Source organism: Diospyros lotus, chromosome 2 (assembly GCF_014633365.1).
Source record: "Diospyros lotus cultivar Yz01 chromosome 2, ASM1463336v1, whole genome shotgun sequence".
Lineage (NCBI taxonomy): Eukaryota > Viridiplantae > Streptophyta > Magnoliopsida > Ericales > Ebenaceae > Diospyros > Diospyros lotus.
The window spans coordinates 13572230-13589305 of NC_068339.1; the positions used below are offsets into that span (position 1 = coordinate 13572230).

General features: G+C 37.5%; 1 protein-coding gene across 2 annotated transcripts; it reads right to left on the minus strand.

Moving 5' to 3' along the window:
• Positions 1 to 703: 703 nt before the first annotated feature.
• Positions 704 to 16395, minus strand: LOC127793766 (uncharacterized; the record flags this gene model as incomplete). 2 transcript variants are annotated; one of them, XM_052324473.1, is given in 8 exon segments in its annotated part: positions 704 to 2841; positions 2990 to 3042; positions 3144 to 3256; positions 3489 to 3603; positions 14965 to 15038; positions 15245 to 15356; positions 15512 to 15546; positions 16312 to 16395. In XM_052324473.1, coding segments are annotated over 8 exon segments (690 nt in total), but the record flags the coding sequence as incomplete, so codon positions are not given.
• Between the last annotated feature and the right edge of the window lie 681 nt (positions 16396 to 17076).

The following is a 17076-nucleotide window of genomic DNA, read 5'->3' on the forward strand; positions in this document are numbered from 1 at the left end:
CAAGTTTCCACCCCATCTACACACATTGATGCACCCAATAGTGCCAAACGGACCCAATAGTGCCAAACGGACAAGGGGTTCGTGCCGCTGGGCCCCGAGCACCACTGCCCGTCATGTGTCGAGAAAGTCCAACTGCTGATACACGTCCACAATATGGCAACACCCACGATGACCATGCTTGAGAATGCGTTCTCACAATGATAAAAAAAACTAGCTCACAAGCCTATTTGAAAAATTACCCTGATCAAACCATGTTAATAGGAAAATTCAAGGTATAATGGAGACCCAATAATTCTCAATTAATCTTATTTAAACTAAAAATAAATATAAAAATAAAATTCATTAAAAAATATATAAATAAAATTAATTAAAACCCCATTTCCATTCATCCCTAATCACATACCACAAAACTTTTTAATCTTTTGATTTTTAGTTCTTTCAACTTTAATTTTATTTTTCTGTGTGATCAAGTTCTATTTTCATTAAAATTAAAAGTTAGATATAATATTCAATAATTTTACTCCATTTTACTTTTACTTTTTATTTTTCCCTTCTTCTGTTTGTGTTAGAACCTCGCTGTGAAAGTATCAAATTCGAACAGTGAACCGAACGAACACGACAGAAAATCACAAATTCAACTCAAACAAAAAGAAGATCAGAAAATCACAGATTCAAATGTGAAAGCAATAAAAGTACAAATATATTAATATAAACAATGCTATTTTGACCAAAATCGAATTATTTTTTGTTCAAAGTCCCAATCCAAGAAGCTATGTTTCACAACTGCCTTCCTCAGTTTCGTTGCGTCAAGAGGTTTTGCAGAAGAAAAAAAAGGCCTTCGATTGATATAACAATAAAACCATTAATTTATTTCAAAAGAAAACCATAATGCGTTCAATAATTTGAATTTTGCAAATATAAAAAGAAAATATTAATTTTATTTTCTGATAAGAAATGGAAAATGGTGGGGGATCAGATCTGAACCATGATCAGGCAGAGAACGCGAAGAATCCCCCCGGCTGCAACGGTTGCGCGTGAGAGACGAATTCCTCACACGCCGTCCTGTTGCCCCGCCAGAGACAGCTCGGATCGGATCCTCCCCGCCTGAAACTATGAGCTCAGAGAGCTATCTTCACAGCCTCTGGGATGACCACCCTCGGAAACTTCCTATCTCTCTGACTGAGGAAAAGGTATTTTGCGCCCCCCGCATCGATCTCAACCTTACTAAAAAGATTACAGAAAGAGTAATGCTATTCATCTCCAGTATAACCAAGTGAAAGTCGGGTAATAATTCTATGAGGTCAGGAAACATATAAGAAGAAATTACTAATTTTATTGAAAGAATGGCGGGGCTCAGATCTGTATTGAGATCAGGCAGAGACCGCTACGACTCCGCCCGGCTGCAACGGTTGCGCGTGGGAGACGAATCCCTCACGCGCCGTCCTGTTGCCCCGCCAAGAGACGGCTCGGCTCGGATCCTACATGCCTGAAACCACGAGCTCAGATAGCTATCGTCACAGCCAACGTCGTATTTTTAGAGGGTGTTCGGCTAAGCGATTTCAGAAATATATATATATATATAGAGAGAGAGAGAGAGAGAGAGAGAGAGACAGACAGACAGACAGACAGCGAGAGAGGGCGGTTGAATTTACGGAGGAGAAATCACCGGCTCCGACAATCTCCGATCATCGTGTTGCAGAGAGGGGCAACCACCCTCGGAAACCTCCCGTCTCTCTACTTGAGCCTCATTTTCCTGAGCAATATACTCTAGCCCTAGTTTTGGTTGCGAGCTCCTTATTTATAGCCGCCCGACCTTTGCCATTTTAAGTTGGTTACACTAGTTTAGCTTTGGTTGCTGGACCGTGATACATATATTCGTAACAACATAATTAATATTTGAATTGGCGTCGCGGATATCATCGTTTCCTACTGTTTGTTTTTAAATATCATTAGTATAGTATTCTTAGCTAAAATAGACTTAAAAAGTTAATAAATTTTCTAATAACTAAAATTAATAGAAGAATAATCCAAATAATATAAATTTTCATAGATTAAACATTAAAACAAAAATTGACTTTGAATACCAAAGCGATAAAACCGAAGGAAACTATTTATTCCTCTAAAGCTCGCCCTATAGGGATATTTTAGTAAAATAACATAAATTTTGATTTAGCCTGTTTATTCAATCAAAACTGAACAATTATTTTTAAAACAAAAAACGAGAAATCCAATTTTGTCCGCAATTACAATACCTGCCATCTTCCACTGTACTCACTAACCAGTCGTCACCCTTAAAACAGTTAATTCTGAACGTGATATCAGAAATTAAACATAAGCAGTTTTAATAGCATCTTGCCTGAGTTTCCCACTAGTGAGTGAAATCCACCATGTTAATTAACAGTGTCATTATCAGAGGGAGAAGAATCTAAAATCGCAAGTTAAAGAACCACCCAAGTACAATTATAAAGCGTAACATGATCAGAGATAAAAACCAATCAAACTTAATTCCCCCATTCCACGAAATATCACAACCCAGAACCTACCACACATAATTACAAGCTAATGGCAACACTAAATTCGAGAATGAGGAAAGGCTTTTCTCAAACTGGTTACTTTGAATGAATGAGACAGGGTATAGAGAAGTGCAATACATGATGCATAAAAGAATGACAAGGAAATCACACGACAGCTCCAAAAAATAGGCAGCAATTGATCCCTCACATCTTACATGACTGCCTTACCCAGTTGTTGGAGTGTGATTCTGTGCACAACTTCCCCATTCAGTGATACAGAGTAGGTCGCCTATCACAGAAAGATGGTAGTGAATACACTTGTGTGTAACTGAAACATAAAAAATGACAATATATTAAGCCTTTATGCCACTATGTGGGGTCCACTACATGAATTCTAACCCATTAGTTATTTCTATTTATCATGCAAGACCTACTCGAAGAATTAGTTGTTAGTAAAATGTCAAAGAATTTGATACCCACAATCTCTAGCGAGCTCACCCTGTGAAGAAGCAAACCATTATCTGTTCCTCTGTAAACAAACCCGAAAGAGCAGACAAGTTATAGTACACATCCAAAAGTATATATCATACATATTAACACCCATACAAGATGAAGGATACAAGCACATACATACGAGAAACATCTTTTTTGTTTACAATGGTAAAATATGGCCCTTTGATGATTTGCTCTATATCCCCTTTATGCTCATGGTTGGCACAACCCTGTGCACTCAAGTACGCATTCTGTGATGCACGGTTAGAATTTCATGTCACAAGCACAGGCCATAATCTCTATAGAAATTACAATATCTTGATAAGTTGTTTCAGTTCTGAGAATTTCACCTTTAGTTTGTGATGGGTTCACAACAAAACTGACATTACTTGAGATGATTTTTTAGCTCACAAGTTCCAGTGTTCGTGATCATTTGATTTCAATATGCTGGAAATATACAGAAATTTGCACGAGTCTACTTACCACTCCATATTTCAGAAATATATGGTGTAGGGACGCAATATCTTGTTTTGTTTCCACCATTTGATCAATGCTCTTGTCACAAGCCACCATTGGGTGGAATCCAGCAACAACATGCCTGGATTAACATAGAGGAAAATGAAGGTGATTAGTGATAGGATGACTCACCTGTAAATAGGTTAAGAGGAAGAGGTCCTGGAGGAAGGGAACAGCAACAGCATATCAAGCCTTAATCTCACTACGTAGAGTTAGCTACATGAATTCGAGCGCACTAGTCATTTCTATCGATGGCATTCCTCAAGGAGCAAAATTCAAATCAAGATTAGTTGTCAACACTGCATAAATGACATGGAAGGCCCAACGTTTGACTATATATTGCTGCATTTGTCAAATACCAAAGAGGGACTGAATTTCCAAAATATGAACATTCAGTGCAATACATAGATTAGCATGGACTCAATATATATGCCTTCAAACTTCTTCTAGTTCTTTGTATCAAGAGAGATGGTTCAGAAGATTTTTGGACATAGTGTTTCAGATTTTGGATATTTATGTTCCTAATATAGTGGTTTAGTTATAGTTAATGTTGAAAGATAAAGATGCAACAACCAATCCTAAAGGATTGAGAAGATGATCCGTGGAATGAGATGAGAGGAATAAGAGGAGGATAACTCTCTCGAGTTATCCTCAAGTTGATCTTATATATCTTGTGTATTATTTGAAGATTAGTTAGAATTATTTTATCTTGTAATCTTGTGCTAGAATTTAGGAGTTTATCTAGTAGCTAAAGATTAGGAGATAAGTTTGTAACAAACTAGGAGTCTTTGTATATTTAATCTTAGCTGCTAATGGAGAAGTGGTACAATAGTTTTCATTATTCTATCGGATTTCTTCATGATATCAGAGACCTATTTCAAGTTTTTGTGGCCACCAATTATTTAGAGTTCTAATTGTAAAAGAACTCTTTAAACTTGCGCCATGGCTGATGATCAAACAGCCAGTATGGGGACTTCTATTCCTCTTCCAACAAAGAGCAGTCCAATCCCTGCAATCTCGTCACATTCTTTCGCAGCCTTTGATGGATCTTCCCTCCAAATTACTTTACGCAAGCTGAATGGAACCAACTTCCGAGAGTGGTCTCAATCAGTTATGCTTGTGATTAAAGGAAAAGGGAAGGTAGGCTATCTAACCGGAGAAATCGTAAAGCCTAGCCAAGATTCAACAGCATATGGAGTATGAGAAGCTGAGAATGCCATTGTCATGGCATGGCTAGTGAACTCAATGGAGCCAAAGGTAGGAAGAACTTACCTCTTCTACAAAACAGCAAGCGAGATTTGGAATGCGGTTCGAGAGATCTATTCAGATCTTGAAAATACCACTCAAAGCTTCCAAGTTCAATCCACCATTCGATCAACAAAGCAAGGTAACAACACGATAACTGAGTATTATAATACCTTGACTGAATTATGGCAAGAGGTTGATCTCTTTCATGAGATCACATGGGAATGCTCGGTTGATGGAAGGAAGTATAACAAGATGGTGAAGAAAGAAAGGATATTTGACTTTTGCATGGTCTAAATTCATATTTGGATGAGGTAAGAGGACGATTGCTTGGAACTAAGCCCTTTCCCTCTATGAGAGAAGTATTTGTCGAAGTAAGAAGGGAGGAGAGTAGGAAGAAAGTGATGCTACCTAGTGGTTCAACAAACGAAGGAATGCTATAGAGTTTTGCTTTAAACATATCCCGTAGCCGGTCATCTATTACGGCTAAGGGAGAGATACAGCAAGATAGGCAATGGTGTGACCATTGTAACAAGCCCTGTCATACTAGGGACACCTACTGGAAGCTGCATGGGAAACCATCCAATTGGAAATCGAGAAACCAGCAAAAATGAGTGCAGTTCACCTATATGGTGGAATCTGAAAAGGGGAAATAAGCACCAGCACCAATCTCTTTAACCTTAGATCAACTAGAAGCCCTCCAGCAGTTGCTGAATTAAACCAAGATGTAGAAGACAACCGAAAGTATGGACATCAATAGCAATCAGGTGGTATCCTTAGCTAAACAAACTAAGATCAGTCATTCCATGTTCTCCAAAAGGCTGACCACGGGTGTTTGGATTATAGATACTGGTGCATCAGATCACATGACAGGTGATATTGAAATTCTATCCAATTTTAAATCTTGTGATCAGAATATTACTATATTTATGGCTGATGGAACTAATACTTTAGTCCAAGGAAGGGGCACAGCTTATGTAGCAGGGCTAAGATTAGAGTCAGTTCTTTATGTGCCTAATTTGAGATGTGACTTGCTGTCAGTAAGCAAAATTACTCAGGATAAGGACTGTTCAGTGATATTCTCTTCTTCCCATTGTGTTTTTCACGACAAATCTTCGAGGAGAACGATTGGCAAAGCTGAAGAAAAGGGAGGTCTATATCAAATAGTCAATCTTGATTACCAAAAGGAGTGTAGGTCATTTGTTCAATCTTCTTTAGCTGCAGTTTTAGATTCTGATTTAATGTTATGGCATCAAAGATTAGGTCACTCTAGCTTCGAGTATCTTAGAGTCTTGTACCCTTCAATTTCTATCAATAAAATTCAGGATTTTTATTGTGAACATTGCATTCTTGCAAAACAAACTAAGAGCACTCATCCGAAACATTCCTACAAACCGTCTCAACCATTTCATTTAGTCCACAGTGACATTTGGGGACCAACCAAACTTTCAAATATAACAAACACTCGGTGGTTCATCACTTTCATTGATGATCACACACGAGTTTGCTGGGTCTTCCTCATGAAAAATAAATCTGAAACCTATATGGTTTTTAAACGGTTTCATCTCATGGTTAAGAATATTTTTCAAACTTCCATTCATATTTTAAGAAGTGACAATGGTCGAGAATACTTCTCAAATGACTTTACCCATTATCTAAATGAGCATGGTATTATTCACCAAAGCTCTTGCACATACAACCCTCAACAAAATGAGGTAGCCGAGAAGAAGAATCGGCACTTACTTGAGACAGCTAGGGCTCTTATGTTCACTAAATCAGTTCCCCATTCTTATTGGGGAGAGGCTGTTCTTACAGCATCCTATCTCATCAATCGTCTTCCTTCAAAGACCTTAAATTATAAAACTCCCTTAAATGTCTTCCTTGAAGCTTTCCCTCACTATTCCAGGGCCTTAAACACTCTTGCTCCTAAGGTCTTCGGTTGTACCTCCTTTGTATATCAAAACCAGTTAAATCCATCCAAGCTTAACCCAAAAGCACTTAAATGTGTGTTTGTTGGATACTCTCCTACCCAACAAGACTATAAGTGCTATAATCGAACAACCCGCAAGTTCATTATTTCTTGGGATGTCACCTTTCTTGAGAATCAACCATTCTTCCAAAATACTACTCAACATGAAAATCCAGTCCACAATTGGAGTACAATCATCTTCGTGCCTCTCAATCCCTTACTAGTCTTCACTCTACTGAAACTCATCAAGAGGAGGAGAAAGAGGAGACTGAAATCTAGCAGGGTGATCAAGACCTAACTAAACCTCTAAAGGTTTATTCCAGAAGACCTAAAGTTGCTACTCTTCAGCCAACCAATCTGTCCAATCTGGAGAAAAGTCCAAACAAGACAGTTGATACTGATATCAATATACAATAACAGCTTGCTGATGACCTAAGTGTCCCAATTGCGTTAAGAAAAGGTAGAAGGATGTGCACCAAGCATCCTATTAATGATTGCATCGGGTACTCAAAACTGTCTCCCTCCTTTAAGGCATTTACTATCAGTTTAAACAGTGTAACTATCTCTAGAAACGTTTATCAAGCATTGCAGGATGAAAACTGGAAGATGACAATTATGGAAGAAATGGCAGCCTTGGAGAAAAATGGTACATGGGAAATTATGGATCTTCCGGGGGAAAAGAAGGCAGTTGGCAGCAAGTGGGTATTCACTCTAAAATATAAATCAGATGAAGTCTGGAAAGGTATAAAACAAGGCTTGCAGCAGATAAGCCACCAGCAGATCAAAGAAAGAAGATAAAGAAGCAGCTAGATAAGTTCCTAAAATCTAGGAAAGAAAGTAGGAGAAGATAGAAGTTTTCTCATCTTATTTTTTCTGTTGTATATTAGTTCCTAAATTCTAGGATTAGATAACATAGAAACTTGTATAAGTAGGTTTCCTATCTATTGAATCAAAGTAATCAAGTTCTTTGATAAAAACTCGACTTGAATTCGGGTTCCCTACTCTAGGGACCAAATCTGTTCATGGAATCAGAGCTCGATTTTCATAGCTGAGTATCTTGATCAAGATGGCTAGCCCTAGTCCAGCAGTCATTCCTGCGACTGAGGAATCTTCTCTCGGATCAGCGTCCCAACAATCGAGCATGCAGCCCACCGTTGTTCCAACCAACACCTTCTCCATGGATAGCCAAACTCTGCAAATCACATAGCACAAGCTAAATGGCAGGAATTTCCGGGAATGGTCTCAGTCCGTGACTTTGGTGATTAAAGGCAAAGGAAAATTCGGCTACCTCAATGGAACCATTCCAACACCTCAAGAAGAGTCCGGGGATTACCAGCGATGAGAAGTAGAGAACTCTATTCTAATGGCATGGCTAATCAACTCGATGGAAGCAAAGATAAGCCGAACCTATCTGTTTTACAAGATTGCAAAAGAAGTATGGGATGCAGTCCATGAGCTATATTCCGATCTTGAGAATATTGCTCAATGTTTCGAGATTAGAGCAGCCATTCGAACTACAAAACAAAGTGGACTCTCTGTTACTAAATACTACAACAATTTAGTAGAGCTATGGCAAGAGATGGACTCGTACTATGATCCAAAGTGGGAATGCTCATGTGATAGCTAGAAATATAACAAGATGCAGGAAAAAGAGCGAGTTTTCGACTTTCTTCAAGGCCTCAATTCAGACTTGGATGAGGTTCGGGGACGCCTCTTAGGCATCAAGCCACTGCCAACACTTAGAGAAGCATTCACGGAAGTTAGACGTGAGGAGAGCAGAAGAAGAGTCATGCTTGTTTCAGCAGAACCCAACAGTGGATCTGCCCTTGCTGTAACAAGAAAAGAAGAAAATCTGAGGGTTAAACAGTAGTGTGAACACTGTAATAAGCCCTACCACACAAAAAGCAACTGCTGGAAACTTTATGGAAAGCCACCGAATTGGCAACCAAGAAACAAGAAGGAGAAGGAGAAGGAGAGACCAGCCTATACAGCTACAAGTATGCCTGCAACTGCAAGTGCTCCTAACAATGAAAGAGGTATAGGATTGAATCTAACAGCAGATTAGGTAGATTTCTTGCAAAAATTACTTAATGGTACACATATTCCAAAGGAATTAGATGGACCAGCAACAACTACTCCAACACCATCCTTGACCCAAAGAGTTAACTTAGTTTTTTCCTTAACTACTAGAAGGATAAGCAACAGCAGTTGGGTTGTGGATACAGGAGCATCCGATCATATGACCGGATCCATGGCTATGTTTGAAAATTTTCAGTTGGAAAATAGGGATCTAACTGTGTTAATGGCAGATGAAACAATATCTTCAATTAAGGGAAAAGGAAAAGTGTGTGTGGCTGGTTTTGTACTTGAATCTGTCTTATATGTGCCAAATTTAAAGTGTAGCTTGTTGTCTGTGAGTAAACTCACTAATGATCTGAATTGCACCATGACATTCTCTTCCTCACATTGTGTTTTTCAGGATCGATCCAAGGGAAAGATGATTGGCAGTGCTAAGGAGAAGGATGAGCTCTATTGGGTATTGGACAACAAGGCTTTCCTTAGTCAATTGACTCGTAGTTTTTCTTTTTCGATTAGTTTGAATTCAAAAATTTTGTTATGGCATAAACGTCTTGGTCATCCTAGTTTTCAGTATTTGAAACATTTGTTTCCTGATTTATTCATCAATAAAGCTAATTTGGCGCTCAAGTGTGACCATTGCATTCTTGCCAAACAAACTCACAATTCCTATTCTCAAAAACCATATAATCCTTCCAAGCCATTTCATTTGATCCATAGTGATATATGGGGTCCAGCTAGGGTTTCAAACTTGAATGGTATTAGATGGTTTGTGACGTTCATTGATGATCACACAAGGGTATGTTGGGTGTATCTAATGAAAGAAAAATCTGAGATATGTGCGATCTTTCAAAATTGTCATAAGCTTGTTCTAAACGTGTTTCAGTCCTCTATTTGCATCCTTAGGACTAATAATGGCCGAGAATATTTCTCTTACTCATTTACCCAATATCTCACTACAAATGAAATATTTCATCAAAGCACATGTCCCTACACTCCCCAACAAAATAGGGTAGCTGAGAGAAAAAACCGTCATTTACTTGAAGTGGCTAGATCCTTGATGTTCACAAGTTCCACTCCTAATAGGTATTGGGGGGAGGCAATTCTAACAGCCGCTTACTTGATAAATAGGCTCCCAACCAAAGTTCTAAAATACCAAACACCATTGAACAACTTAGTGACTACCTTTCCTTATATTCGGATTCTCAATACTCTTACCCCAAAGGTGTTTGGATGTGTGGTTTATGTCTATCAAACCAGCCCAAATCATCACAAACTAGAACCAAAGTCATTCAAGTGTATTTTCATCGATTACTCTCTTACCCAAAAAGGATATAAATGTTATTGTCCTTCATCACAAAAATTCTTTGTTTTTTGTATATAATATTTGATGAAATAGTCTTTTATCACACCAGTACTGCATCTCAAGTGGAAGAAAGTCATTGGGATCCCACAATTTAATGCCTATCACAATGCCTATATCTCCCACTACTACCGGTGATGATCCTGCAGCTGTTTGTTCACAGCCTGCAACGATTGAACCCAGCAATATCCAACCATCAGCTGCTACAAGCCCAAAATTTGATCACATTCCAGATGAACTAGGGGAGACTGACCTAAGGGAGGAATTGAGTCTAGAAAAACAACTTAAAGTGTACTCAAGAAAGCCAAAAAATCCTGCTCCTCAAATCAGCCAGTTGTTGGACTTGAGATCGGTCCAGAAAATGAGGGAAACGATGCAGCAGCTAAAGGTGATTTGGATCTACCTATTGCAGTCAGAAAAGGAGTAAGATCCCATGTAAAATATCCCATATCGAATTATCTAAATTACTCTAAATTATCCCCACAGTTCAGGGCATTCACTGTAGCTATGGATGAAGCTTCCATTCCCAGCAATATACATGAAGCTTTGGGTGATACAAACTGGAAAAATGTTGTGATGGAAGAAATGAAGGCTTTGGACAGCAACAACACATGGGAACTAGTGGACAGACCGAAGAATAAAAAGGTTGTAGGCTGCAAATGGGTATTTACTGTTAAATATAAATCAGATGGGAGTATAGATCGTTATAAAGCCAGGTTGGTAGCCCAAGGGTACTCTCAAACCTATGGAATAGATTATGAAGAGACGTTTGCTCCGGTTGCAAAGTTAAATTCCATTAGAGTACTTCTATCCATTGTTGTTAATTTAGAATGGGAGCTATCTCAGTTTGACATCGAGAATGCGTTTCTAAATGGAGAGCTGGAAGAAGAGGTATATATGAAGATTCCACTTGGATTTGAAAACGAAGAAAGAATTGGGAAGGTATGCAAACTACACAAATCTCTCTACGGTTTGAAACAATCCCCTAGAGCATGGTTTAAAAGGTTTAGCTCAACCTTAACAAAATTAGGTTACAAGCAAGGTGAGGCTGACCATACTCTATTTATTAAACACTCAAATGGAAAAAGGTGCATATTGATTATGTATGTGGATGATATAATTGTTACAGGGGATGATGCCAATGAAATTGCAGCTCTAAAACAAAGATTGAAAGAAGAGTTTGTGGTAAAAGACTTGGGAAATATGAAGTATTTTTTGGGAATGAAAGTAGCAAGAAGTAAAGAAGGTATTTTAATATCTCAACGAAAATATACTCTTAATCTTCTAAAAGATACAGGAATGCCTGCATGCAAACCAAAACAAACTCCACTTGAGAGGAATTGGAAGTATATGAAGAAGGATGATGATCTGCCAATAGACAAAGGGAAGTATCAAATGTTAGTTGAAAGATTGATTTATCTGTCTTTAACACGTCCAGATATAGCCTATTCAGTGAGCATCATAAATCAATTTATGCATGCCCTAACTCAACAACATTTGAAAGCCGTATATCACATTCTAGGATATCTAAAGGGCACACCAGGTAAGGGACTGTTGTTTAGAAAGACTAATGAAAGAGGGGCAGAAGGATTCTCTGATGCAGATTGGGCAGGGTCAGTGGTTGATAGTCTGTCTACATCAGGTTTCTATACAAAGCTATGGGGTAACTTAGTCACGTGGAGAAGTAAAAAACAGTCCGTTGTAGCAAGAAGCAGTGCTGAAGCAGAATTTAGGGCGATTGCCCAAGGAGTTTGCGAATTAATTTGGGTGGCAAGATTGATGGAAGATTTACAAATGCCACTAACTAAACCAACACGACTCTACAGTGATAGCAAGTCAACTATAAGCATTGTTAACAACCCCGTACAGCATGATAGAATGAAACATGTCAGGATTGATCAACACTTCATCCAAAGAGAAATAGAAGATGGAGGTATAAAACTTACCTATGTTCCCACAGCAAACCAAGAGGTAGATATATTAACTAAATCCATGGCTAGACCAGGTTTTGAAAGTCTCATCCACAAGCTAGGAATGAGAGATATCTATTCCTTAGTTTGAGGGGGGGGGTGTTGGAGAGAGTCCTAGCTTATGAAGAAGACACGGGAAGAAGATAAGAAGTTGATGCAGCAGATAAGCCTCCAGCAGATCAAAGAAAGAAGATAAAGAAGCAGCTAGATAAGTTCCTAAAATCTAGGAAAGAAAGTAGGAGAAGATAGAACTTTTCTTATCTTATTTTTTCTATTGTATATTAGCTCCTAAATTCTAGGATTAGATAACATAGAAACTTGTAAAAGTAGGTTTCCTATCTATTGAATCAAAGTAAGCGAGTTCTTTGATAAAAACTCGACTTGAATTTGGGTTCCCTACTCTAAGGACCGAATCTGTTCACATTTATTGAAAAAAAACCCATACTTTAATCATCCTTATCTTCAAGGGGAGACATCATTCTTTGACGATAAGGACCGAGACAAGAAGGATGTTTTGTTCCTTGATTTTCCAATCTCCTTAAATCCTAATCCTCAACCTAGGACAAACAGTTCAATCTCAGCATCTCAACCTGAATTAACCAGTCCAAAGGATGAAGAAATGATGAAAACCTCAAGCCTTTACCTGACTCCTACAGGTCTACCCAAGGAGAAAAGCAGTCACTCAATCTATGTCAGTTCAACCACTGAATTTTTTCCCTGGTCCTGATCCTAGATCTGAACTTGAAATGATTGAGGTAACTATTTCTTCCTTTCCTAAGAATGAAAATATATCTAAAATTCCTAACTCAAGTGACTATGATATTCCCATTGCTATTAGAAATGAACTAGAGCATGTACTACACATCCTCTACCCTTATTCTTGTCCTACAAAAACCTATCCAATAACAACCAAGCCTTGCTTACCAATATAAATGCAATTCCCATACCTAAAACTGTATCCGAGGCATTAGGTGATGAGAATTGGATAAATGCTATGAAAGTAGAAACGGGGGATCTTGAGAAAAACAAAACTTGGGATTTGGTGAGATTGCCTAAAGGAAGGAAACCAATGGGGTGTAGATGGGTATTCACATTGAAGTATAATTCAGATGGGTCATTAGAAAGATATAAAGCAAGATTAGTGGCCAAGAGTTATACCCAAACATATGGTATAGATTACCTTGAGACATTTACTCCAGTTACAAAAATGAAAATTATAAGGGTTTTACTATCATTGGTTGTTAACCTTGATTGGAAATTACAGCAGTTTGACTTCAAAAATGCCTTCTTGCATGGTGATCTTGAAGAGGAAATTTATATGGAGGTGCCACCTAAACTTAGTCCAAGTTCAAATGGAGATATAGTGTGTAGATTAAAGAAAAGCATTATACGGCCTAAAACAATCTCCTAGAGCGTGGTTTGGAAGGTTTTCCAGAGCAATGTTGCGTATGGGATACAAACAAGGCCAAGGAGACCACACCCTGTTTATAAAACACTTGGTTTTAGGAAAAATAAATGTATTGTTAGTCTACATGGATGACATCATAGTAAGAGAGAATGGAAAATCTGAAGAAGTGTTTGGTAAAGGAATTTGAGACTAAAGAACTAGGTAAACTGAAGTACTTTTTGGGTATTGAGGTTGCACATTCTCAACAAGGTATTTTTATATCTCAACAAAAATACATTCTAGATCTATTAACAAATACAGGCAAACTAGGGTGCAGGGCTACTAACACACCTATAGAACTTAATCATCGACTTGGTGATGCTCCAAAAGACATGACAGCAAATAAAAGTTCCTACCAAAGGTTGGTTAGAAGGCTTATTTATTTGTCACATACCATGCCAAACATAGCATATATTGTTAGTGTTGTAAGCCAATTTATGCACAATCCTAAATAAGTACACCTTAGAGCAGTACCAGTACACATAATTCTACAATACTTAAAGGGCACACCGAGTAAAGGAATCTTATATCGATGTAGACCATACTGGGTCAATGATTGATAAAAGATCTACATCTGGGTACTGTATATATCTAGAAGAAAATCTTGTAACTTGGAGGAGTAAGAAGCAAAATATTGTGACAAGATCTAGTGCAGAGACTGAATTTAGATCAATGGCTCTTGGAATTTGTGAGTTGTTATGGTTAACAATAATTTTGGAAGAATTGAAAATTAAATGGAAAGATCCAATGAGGCTTTACCGTGATAACAAACCAGTCATTAATATTGCACACAATCTAGTGTAGCATGACCGAACTAAGCATGCAGAAGTTGACAGACATTTTATAAAGGAAAAACTGGGCAGTGGTTTGATTTGTACTCTGTTTGTACCTATTGAATAGCAACTTGCAGATTTACTCACAAAGGGACTGCCTAGTACTGCATCTCAGAGGATAACTAGCAAGCTTGGAATGGAAGACATCCATTATCCAGTTTGGGGGGGAATGTCAAAAGAGACAGTTCCAAAGATTTTTGGACTTAGTGCTCCAGATTTTGGATATTTATGTTCCTAATATAGTGGTTTAGTTATAGTTGATATATCTTCTTATCCCCCTATTTTAGGGAGTCAAAGTTTGGTGATTAGTTTCTATTTTAGGGGAAGCAAGTGGGGAAGTCCATTTCCTATTCTTAGGGAAACAGATTTCCCATTCCATGACCCTCTCCAAATTATGTATATATACTCTTTAATCGAATAAAATGACACAAGTTTTTCATTCTCTACCTAATTTTTGTCACTTTGTATCAAGTGGCCATATAGCAAATTTTGCTTGGGAGATAAACTACAAACAGTAAGCATGAAGCACCTTGGCTTTACCAGTTACCATTGCTTGTCTCAAGTATTCTGGTCAGCCAGTGTAACTGATCTCTTCCTGTGCCACTTGAAGGATCCTAAATTATGGAATAACCAAAGTTTTAATACACTCCAAATTGAGAAAATTACCACAAGATTGAAGAACATCTGGATTGCTTCCAACTAGAAGAATGGAATAATGAAAATACAAGGAAAAGCATGATATTTTTCCTTATCCTGATCAAAAGTCTGCACTGCAGTAACGAAATATTAACTTGCACAAGATTAAGAAAAAACTACACACCTTTAGTGACCCAGTATCCAGGGCAATGAGATCTAATGTTTTCTCTTCAGCTATTTTGACCTTCTTCAGGAAGTAATCTGCTCCTCGTCTTTTCAAAGCATTAGTTGTGTACCTGCAAGTTTGGAACTAGATAATGAACAGACACTATGGAAAATATGCTAATTCTCCACAAACAAAGCCAAAGTCCGGGTAGAATTTAGAAAACAAAAAGGACATATTTGACTTAATTGACTAAAATCAATAACTATATCAGGAAGGATGGCGTACCAGGGAACTTTCAATGATTGAAGATAGCGTGTAGCCTGTAAGGGAATCTTTGTCAGATTGTAGCTAATAAATAAGTTGCAATAAATAATTCAGTGCTCTGAAACAAAATAATGACAGTAACAGTACTGAAAACAAATATAATAAATGAATCAAACAAAGAGAATACACACACACGAGGCCCTTTCTATAGTGCAAAACTGCAAATCATGGCCTTAAAATAAGACATATTACCACAGGTCCTGCAAATAGCATTGATGACAAAACACACTTTTACAAGAAAAAAGGGATGAGGACAAGTGGCCAACCTCCCTGCAGTTTTACAAAATCTCATTCTCTATTTACTAAGCAAATATCTTCCTTTCAAGAATGGAGGGTCTACATGTTTAAAGACGAGCCCAAAGGAAAAAGTGTTTCCCTGTCACCACATGACTTCTCTAAAACAAGTGGAAGCCCACTGATCAAAATGGCCAGGACATTTTCCCAATCATATATCACTTTTAATTGAAAAAATAGTAAGTGCTCAAAAGGTTGTAAAAGCTCAATAGACAACCATGTTTTCCAGCACTTATGTTTGAAATATTTCATAAAAATCTGTGAAGGAACATCTATCAATAAAAGGAATAAAATAAAACCAACTTCAATTATTTTAGTTCAAAAATCATGTAACTGTTGCAATTTCCTAGTTGTAAATTGCAAAACTCCGCCACTACTTAATTTCAATCCACTAAAGCACCCAAGTTCATATGAGTTTGAAATTACAAATATTGAACACGTAATGGAAATTTTGATTGAGGTCTTACATTCTGCATGAGGGGATCCTCCTCCCCAAGTTCACTAATGTCAACCACAAATTTTGCCTTGTATGTCTTCAACACATTTTCCACCTTCAACAGTAACAAATTCAAATCAGAAAATGAAACAATATTATTAATAAAAGTAATAAATCAAACCTACAAAAGAATGGCATTTTATAGGAACTGCTCTGCTAACAAAGAACATTTGCAGAAAAAGAAAACTGAGGTAACTGCGCGAAAGAGAAAACACCCAACTCATGTATAAATGAAGCCATAAATGAAAACCCAACTCACAAGAAAATATTCATCGCACAAAATTATGAGATCAAAAGGCCAAGCAAAGTTCAGTTCATATATCTATCAAGCATCCAAAAAGAAGAGGAAATTTAATAAGGATGTACCCATAGAGTTAAAAGCAGGATGGTTAAATGGAAAAGGGTATCCAGCGTTTAGTATAATAGTAAAATTTCATTCAAGCTAAAAAAAAATTATAATACAGTTATAAGACTAGCTTTGTCATGTGCGATCGAATGTTAGGGTAGTAAAGCACCAACTTCTGCAAAATATGACAAGAATGAAGATGGATGTTAAGATGGATGTGTGGCCATGAAAAATAGCATACATGAGACATGATTAAGACGATTTGCTCATCCAAAAAGAAAATCGATGCTCCTATAAGCAGAGTGATGAAATGGAACAAGTATCTAAAAAAAAAAAAAAAAGATAAAAGGAAACAATGAACTCAAAACAATGAACTTATATTGCTTTGAA